Raw genomic sequence first — 8,788 nt, 5'->3', positions numbered from 1 at the left:
GGGGGTCTCCTAAAGTTTTGGAGACTGGTTATTTTTGGCCGAACTTTCACACGAGAGTAGAGTTAGCTTGTTGTGGGTTCGACCAGGCAGCAAGCATGGTAAGGCTATCTCAAAAAACAGCAACCAGCGGGATAATGGTCTAAAAAAAAAAACTTGTTGTCGGTTCGGCCGACAGTGAATTGCAGTTGACTAGTTGACTTGGAAGGTTTCAACATTCTAGACTTGGCTAGAGCATTTCCAAAAAAGAAAGACTAGCTAGAAGACCCAAGAATAATCAAACAATGACAGCTAGACTGACTAGTACTAGGTCGCTTGTTCCTGGCGTTGTCGCGTAATAATTTCTTTATGTATAAAGTTTGCACGCCAACAACACACCGAGGCACCGAGCAAGAGGATTGTGCAGCGTCGCCAGTGTGCCCGGGATGGTCGGCTTCTCGAACGCCACCACTTGTGCTCTCCTCCTCCACCTCGTCATCTTCTTCTACCTTCCTACTCCTGCCGTCTCCTTGTCCGTCAACTACTCCACGTTTAGCACAGAAGACCAGAAGGACTTCAAGATCGAAGGCAACACATCCTTCGGCCCCAACGGAGTGACCTACATCATCACGAGGAGTTACGGTAGCGGCGTCGACAACATCATTGGCCGGGCGTTGTACAACGCCCAGCCGGTGCAGCTCTGGGACAAGTCGACCGGCGAGGTGGCCAGCTTCACCACGCGGTTCCAGTTCGACATGTCCAGCGACAACAGCAACAGGGGCATGGCATTTTTCCTCGCCAGCTACCCGTCTAGCCTACCCGACGACGGCCCCGCCAACAACCTCGGCCTCACTAACCAAAGTGCAGACGCTGTGGCGTCCGGCGACAGCCGGTTCGTGGCGGTGGAGTTCGACAACTTCAACAATACAACAGTATCCGACCCCGACGCCAGCTACGACCACATCGGCATCGACGTCAACTCCCTCAGATCGGTGAGCACACTGCCCCTGCCGAGCTCCATCTTCACGAGCTACTCCCTGACCTCGACCGCGGTGATCGAGTACGACAATGTTTCCAACATCTTAGCGGTGACGTTATGGGTCGAGGACTACCTCCGGCAATACAAACAGAGCTACAACCTTAGCTTCAAGGTTGACCTCAAGAGCGCACTGCCGGATCAGGTCTCCGTTGGCTTCTCCGCGTCCACGTCCAACGCCATCCCATTTACTGGTGCATATACGATTATATATGTAACATCTTGGTCCTTCGACTCTTCGTTGGAACCACGGCCAGAACCACCACCACCACCACACTCCCCGTCAGGACCAGTTTCTGGAGTTATAGCCGGAGCGGCTGCCGGCGCAACAATGTTCCTTGTGCTGCTCTTCGCCGCTGTAGCGGCACTTGTAATATGCTGTCGTCGTCGGAACATCATGGAGACGGAGGAGGATTACACAGACTCAGAAGACGAAGGCGAGCCGATGACGGAGATTGAGATGGGGACGAGGCCAAGGCGGTTCCCATACCACGAGCTCGTGGATGCGACGAGGAACTTCGCCGCGGAGGAGAAGCTTGGGCAAGGTGGCTTTGGTGCGGTTTACCAAGGCTATCTGAGAGAGCCAGCTGGGCTTGCCGTGGCCATAAAAAGGTTGCAGTCTTCCATACAAGGAAAGAAGGAGTACAAGTCGGAGATCAAGGTGATAAGCAGGCTGCGTCACCGGAACCTCGTGCAGCTCATTGGCTGGTGCCATGGCCGTGATAAGGAGCTCCTGCTGGTCTACGAGCTCATGCCCAATCGCAGCCTCGACATCCATCTCCATGGCAAGCAGGGCACCTTCCTCACATGGCCAATGAGGTACGTACGTACCATGGATCTTCATTATAAGTTGTATGCTCCTGCTGGTCTACATATATGTATTGTATGTATGTTGATGGTTGCAAGTGCAAGTGCAGGATGAGGATATTGCTGGAGCTTGGGTCCGCACTGCTGTACCTCCATGAGGAGTGGGAGCAATGTGTGCTTCACCGGGACATCAAGCCCAGCAACGTCATGCTTGACGAGTCCTTTGGAGCCAAGCTAGGCGACTTCGGACTCGCAAGGCTCGTTGACCACTCCGCTGGGATGCAGACCATGACTGCAATCGCGGGAACTCCAGGCTACTTGGACCCCGAGTGCGTGAACACCGGCAAGGCCAGCGCCGACTCCGATGTGTACAGCTTCGGCGTGGTTCTACTGGAGGTGGCATGCGGCAGGAGGCCAATGAGCCCAGCCAACCAGGACAAGCAGAAGAATGGCGGCGTCTTCCGGCTGGTCGAGTGGGTCTGGGGACTATATGGCCGGGGATCCATCCTTGAAGCCACCGACGAGCGGCTGAACGGTGACTACAACGCTGCGGAGGTGGAGAGCGTGATGGTTGTCGGGTTGTGGTGCGCGCACCCAAACCCGAGTGCACGACCATCCATCAGGACAGCCCTGGCCACGCTCCAACCCAAGGCCGACCAAGCCTACCAGCTGCCAGTGCTTCCTTCCAAGATGCCAGTGCCGATGTATGAGCCGTTGAGGCCACTCTCCTGGGCCAATGTCGTTGGGATGTCATCATCATCCTCCCACACCGTTGGGATGTCATCATCGACGTCGTCCAGCATGCCGATGCACACTTCTTGCACCACAGCCTCCGACGCTAGCACTTCGACAGACAGTTCGAAGACCTCTTCTTCACTACTCAAACATCAGTAGCAGTAGTAATTCTTGTTCCCGGAGTGTCGATGTAATGACTAATGATGCCAGGATGGGACTGGCAGCTGGAATGGTTATCAGTATGTTCGAGTGTTTCATATTCGTAAGAATGTTTGGTTTTTTATGTTGGCTCACTAAACCTATCACAACCCTCCTCCTTTCTCTAGATTTGGAACCGGCCGTGTTTATAAAAACATAGGCAAAGTTCATCTGTTATGATCAGGAAATCGAAGCCATACTACAAGCAAAAGCCATTTAGTAGATATAAAATTCTAGTGGCACATACCAACATTACCTAAACCCAGTTATCTCCACGGTGGTTTATTTACTTGCTTGCTAAAGTGAAAACACTGGGAACAAAGATGTAACCAAGAAAGAAGGTCATGCCAGCATTCCCAACATTGCCCCACTTCTGAAGATCTCAACTCCTTCCTTGATGTCGTTTTTGCACATAATCTGAGCCTCAACTTTGCACTTCGAGTGTTCTGTGCACGAAAAGCCTGGAGATGAAGCTCAAGTTAGAGGCATCGCTGCAATATCAAGATCTTCGATAACTTAGTACATACTCCCTCCGTCCCATAATATAAGAGCGTTTTTTATCCTAGTGTAGTGACAAAAACGTTTTTATATTATGGGACGGAGGGAGTACATACTAGCTGACCATGATATGTACAAATTTCACATTGGAGTTGGTCTGATTACTGACCTTCATGGCAGATGACCATGACAAACATAAAATCACTTGTTCTCTGAATAGTTTATGGTGGTAGGTAATAATAATAAGGTAGACTGGGTTTTTGTTGTGTTTATTTTTTGTGTGAAATCTTTATCTAGACCAACAGTCCATTACACTTGTTTTTACAAGCTTTGAAACATGTAAACCATAGCAAGCAAGACTTTAATTGAGGTTTTTTAATCATGGAAAATGAGTTCTTAGTCGATAGTGCCATATGCCATTGTTTGTGTAGTGCAAAAAAAAAAAAGAATGATTGATATCGAATTATTAAAATATAAGAAATCAGACAGCTCTGATAGTGACATGCATGTGTCGCTGCTTGTATGCCTGAAGATGAAAAAAATTTATTTATATCAAACTTAAAATCAGTCTACTCTAAAATGGACGGTTTTTCATTCATTAAATACATGTGTTTGTTTGTGTGCTTGGATTGGAACCCTGTGGAGAGAATCTTCGCCCACAACCAGCCATTAGTCACATCAGCTGCAATGCCGGGGGGGCGAGGTTAACATGAAAAGGACTTTTTATTTGGAAGATATAAGTCATTACAAGGCGCACATCCTAACGAATGGTGGTCGTCTTTCCGGAGACCCCAACGGGTTGTTGATGGACTGGATTCAGCTACGTATGACAAGGAGTTGTGGTAGACTAGTTGACGCCGTCAACGCACACGCCGACACTATGGCACGGAGCTAAGAAAGCTCAAGGTGTAAACGTCACACCCTTCGGTGTTGAGCTATTCAACGTCAATACCCTCTTTTATACCCTTCGATATTTCTTTTATACATATTTCATTGTTATTATTATGATGTCTATACTAAGGGCCCCGCGTTTTAGTTTCGCCCCGGGCCCCCAAAATCTCAGGACCGGCCCTGCTTCCATACAGGGAAAGAAGGAGTACAAATCCGAGGTCAAGGTGATAAGCAGGCTGCGTCACCGGAACCTCGTGCAGCTCCTAGGCTGGTGCCATGGCCATGGTCAGGAGCTCCTTCTGGTCTACGAGCTCATGCCCAATCGCAGCCTCGACATCCATCTCCATGGCAAGCAGGGCACCTTCCTCACATGGCCAATGAGGTACGTAGTACCATCGATCTTAATTAGTACTCCCTTCGTTCCTAGATATAAGTCTTTTTACAGATTTCAATATAAACTACATACGGATGTATATAAACATATTTTAGAGCGTAGATACTCATTTTGCTCCATATGTATCCCATATTGAAATCTCTAAAAGGATTTATATTTAGAAACGGAGGGAGTAGATGTATCTTGTATGCGCGGCCGGGCGCGATCATGTTACTATATATAGATGTTGATGGTTGCAAATGCAAGCGCAGGATGAAGATATTGCTGGAGCTTGGGTCTGCACTGCTCTACCTTCACGAGGAGTGGGAGCAATGTGTGCTTCACCGGGACATCAAGCCCAGCAACGTGATGCTTGACGAGTCCTTTGGAGCCAAGCTAGGCGACTTCGGACTCGCAAGGCTCGTTGACCACGCCGCTGGGATGCAGACCATGACTGCAATCTCGGGAACTCCAGGCTACTTGGATCCCGATTGCGTGAACACCGGCAAGGCAAGCGCCGAGTCCGACGTGTACAGCTTCGGCGTGGTTCTACTGGAGGTGGCATGCGGCAGGAGGCCAATGAGCCTGGCCAACCAGGACAAGGAGAAGAATGGCGGCGTCTTCCGGCTGGTCGAGTGGGTCTGGGGACTATATGGCCGGGGATCCATCCTTGAGGCCACCGACGAGCGGCTGAACGGTGACTACAACACTGCGGAGGTGGAGAGTGTGATGGTTGTTGGGTTGTGGTGCGCGCACCCAAACCCGAGCGCACGACCATCCATCAGGACAGCCCTGGCCACGCTCCAGCCCAAGGTCGACCAAGCCTACCAGCTGCCGGTGCTTCCTTCCAAGATGCCAGTGCCGATGTATGAGCCGTTGAGGCCGCTCTCCTGGGCCAATATCATTGGGACGTCATCATCATCCTCCCACACCGTTGGGATGTCATCGTCGACGACGTGGTCCAGCATGCCGATGGACACCTCTTGTACCACAACCTCTGATGCTAGCACTTCGACGAACAGTTCGAAGACCTCTTCTTCACTACTCAAACATCAGTAGCAGTAGTAATTTATGGCATGCGTTTGATATGTTCCCGGAGTATTGATGTAATGACTAATAATGCCAGGATGGGACTAGCAGCTGGAATGGTTATCAATATGGTCGAGTGTTTCATATTCATAAGAATGGCTGGTTTTTCATGTTGGCTCACTAAGCCTATCACAACTCTTTTTCTTTTTCTAGATTTAGGACCGGCTGTGTTTATAAAAACATAGACAGAGTTCATGTGTTATGATCAGGAAATCGAAGCCATACTACAATCAAGAGCCATTTAGTAGATATAAAATTCTAGTGGCACATACCAACATTACCTAAACCCAGTTATCTCCACGGTGGTTTATTTACTGGCTTGCTAAAGTGATAATAATAAGGTAGACTGGGTTTTTTATGTGTTTCTTTTTTGTGTGAAATCTTTATCTAGAACAACACTCCATTACACTTGTTTTTACAAGCCTTGAAACATGTAAACCATAGCAAGATAGACTTTAATTGAGGTTTAGTAATCATGGAAAATGAGTTTTTATTCGATAGTGCCATATGTTATTGTTTGTGTAGTGCAAAATAAAATGATCGATATCGAATTGTTAAAAATAATAAGAAACCAGACAGCTTTGATATTGACAGGCATGTGTCGATGCTTGTATGCCTGAAGATGCAAAAATTTGATTTATATCAAACTTAAAATCAGTCTACTCTAAAATGGACGGTTTTTCATTCATTAAATACCTGTGTTTGTTTGTGTGCTTGGATTGGAACCCTGTGGAGAGAATCTTCGCCCACAACCAGCCATTAGTCACATCAGCTGCAATGCCGTGGGGACGAGGTTAACATGAAAAGGACTTTTTATTTGGAAGATATAAGTCATTACAAGGCGCACATCCTAACGAATGGTGGTCGTCTTTCCGGAGACCCCAACGGGTTGTTGATGGACTGGATTCAGCTACGTATGACAAGGAGTTGTGGTAGACTAGTTGACCCCTCGTCGACGCACACGCCGGCACAATGGCGCGGAGCTAAGAAAGCTCAAGGTGTAAACGTCACACCCTTTGGTGTTGAGCTATTCAACGTCATACCCTCTGGCATTTAGCCCTGTAAACTGCATTTTATTCGTAAAATCGCTAAATCTTTTCCAACATCCATGTGCGTTGTGTTGACATAGCCAAGCTCCACGCCGAAGGTTCTGGCTTTGAGTCACGAGAGAGTTAGATTTGTCGGTTCGGCCGACACGGAGTGGCTGCTGACTAGCTGACTTGGAAGGTTTCAGCTTTTTAAGGTAGAGTGGGCTAGAGCTTTGCCAAAAGAGAAAGACTAGCTAGAAGACCCAACAAAGAATAATCAAAGAAAGGCCAGCTGGACTGATAGGTACTATGTCGCTGGCGTTTCCTCGTACGAACAGTTTATGCATATACCTCTGTATATATTTCCTCCGTCCGGAAATACTTGTCATTGAAATGAATGCATCTAGATGTATTTTAGTTCTAGATATATTTTTTTAGAACATAGACGTCAGAGACGTCCGGCTTTAAATTAATAAAGCCCTCAACATAGGCAGTGTGCATACATGGAACAAACCAACTAAACGGATCCAAAGCTAGACAGCCAAGTTTTGAAGAAGTGCCAAAAGGCGAAAGCGGCGATAAGTGCATTACATGGCATAGCCAGCCAGACTAACGAGCACGCAGGCTCAAAGAGAAACAAGACCAAAAGGGCTGCCCATCCCTATGAGGCAGCAGACGAAGGAGACGAGGCTCGGGACGCCGAGTACCCTGAGCGAAGACGTGCGATAGCTTGTCGATGGGGATCAGAGTCCTGTTGTCTTTCCAGCGGTGCCCACTGCTGGAAGAATAAGATGCATTTGAAGATAACATCAGCGGGGTGAGAGGGAAACGCTCCCTCAATAGTAAACTTGTTACGAATATGCCATAAGGCCCATAGCATGGCCGAAGCACACGTCCACATGATCCGGCGTAGAGAGCCCTGGATCGAAGATAAGTAAGACACAAGCTCAGAGCGTGAGCGTGGATCCCAATCCACCCCAGCGGCCTCACGGACCGCGCTCCAAGCAAAACGCGCCAAAGGACAACGGAAGAACGTGTGGTCAGCATCTTCCGCGTTATGACACAAAGCGCAAGGTCCGGAAGCAGGGCCATTGCGCTTAGCTATATTGATAGAGGTAGGAAGGCGATCTTGGCATAATTGCCAAAGGAACACCTTAATCTTTAGCGGGATTCGCGCCTTCCAAAGCCCCATGGCTGCCATAGGGGCATGGCCGCGGCACAGCTCTCTATACATTGACTTGACAGTGAACCGGCCGGAGCCCGAAAGTCTACAAGAGACCTCGTCTGCGGAGTCCGACAAGCATACGGTCGCTATCAGAGCCCGCATGCGATCCCACTCTGGCCGCTCCGGCCCCAAGAGCTCCCTTCTGAAGTAGATGGGGGCGGGGTGGCACTAAGAGCCGACGCCACCAGTTGATTGGGCTCAACCGCGATGGAATAGAGATGGGGGAACTCAGACCAAAGGGGTTGCTGGCCAATCTAAACATCGTGCCAAAACCGGATGGAGCGGCCGTTATTAACCGTGAACCTCGCGCCTTTGGCGAAGTATGGTTTGAGGGATTGGATGGAGGTCCAGAAAGGTGACCCGTGAGGTGATGCCTCAAAGAAATTCCCATGCGGGAAGTACTTGGCACGGAGGAGGTCAATCCAGAGCCCGGTCCCTCCCTGTGACAGCTTCCAGATCCACTTGCACATAAGTGCAATGTTCATCAGCTTAGAGTTGATGATCCCGAGGCCCCCCTGGGCTTTAGGTCTACAAACGGCTTGCCACTTAACCATGTGGTACTTCCGTTTAGGACCCGCTCCTTCCCAAAAGAAACGTGCCCGAGGTGTGTCCATTTTCTTATGGACCCCATCAGCCAACAAGAACATACCCATGGAAAACATGGGTAGGGACGAGAGGCTAGAGTTAGTAAGGATTAGTCTTGCCCCTGAAGACATAAATCGACCTCTCCACGGACATACCCAGTCCGCCACCTTAGTGTTGAGAGGTTCCCAATCGGCAGTCGAGCATTTCTTCTCTGCGATCGGGAGGCCGAGGTAGGTAAACGGGAACTTTCCAAGTTTGCAATTGAGCAAGTTGGCCACCCGTTCACTTTCGGCCGCGTCCATCCCTATGGACATCACTTCACATTTGTGGAAGTTAATTTTTAGTCC

General features: G+C 49.1%; 2 protein-coding genes across 2 annotated transcripts; both read left to right on the top strand.

Annotated features, from left to right (window-relative positions):
- Positions 1-396: 396 nt before the first annotated feature.
- On the top strand, positions 397-2,837 carry LOC123175985 (L-type lectin-domain containing receptor kinase IX.1). Its single transcript, XM_044590417.1, has 2 exons — positions 397-1,831; positions 1,930-2,837. The coding sequence occupies exons 1-2, from the start codon at positions 423-425 to the stop codon at positions 2,711-2,713; spliced, it is 2,193 nt and encodes a 730-aa protein (XP_044446352.1). The 5' UTR covers positions 397-422; the 3' UTR covers positions 2,714-2,837.
- A 1,384-nt stretch (positions 2,838-4,221) lies between these two features.
- LOC123175986 (L-type lectin-domain containing receptor kinase IX.1-like) lies at positions 4,222-5,707 on the top strand. Its single transcript, XM_044590419.1, has 2 exons — positions 4,222-4,523; positions 4,787-5,707. The coding sequence occupies exons 1-2, from the start codon at positions 4,255-4,257 to the stop codon at positions 5,571-5,573; spliced, it is 1,056 nt and encodes a 351-aa protein (XP_044446354.1). The 5' UTR covers positions 4,222-4,254; the 3' UTR covers positions 5,574-5,707.
- The last annotated feature ends 3,081 nt before the right edge of the window (positions 5,708-8,788 follow it).

The sequence above is a fragment of the Triticum aestivum genome, unplaced genomic scaffold (assembly GCF_018294505.1).
Source record: "Triticum aestivum cultivar Chinese Spring unplaced genomic scaffold, IWGSC CS RefSeq v2.1 scaffold191089, whole genome shotgun sequence".
In the NCBI taxonomy this organism is placed as follows: Eukaryota; Viridiplantae; Streptophyta; class Magnoliopsida; order Poales; family Poaceae; genus Triticum; species Triticum aestivum.
Note: the sequence above shows the minus strand (reverse complement) of the source record. Positions and strands in the feature narration are given on the sequence as shown.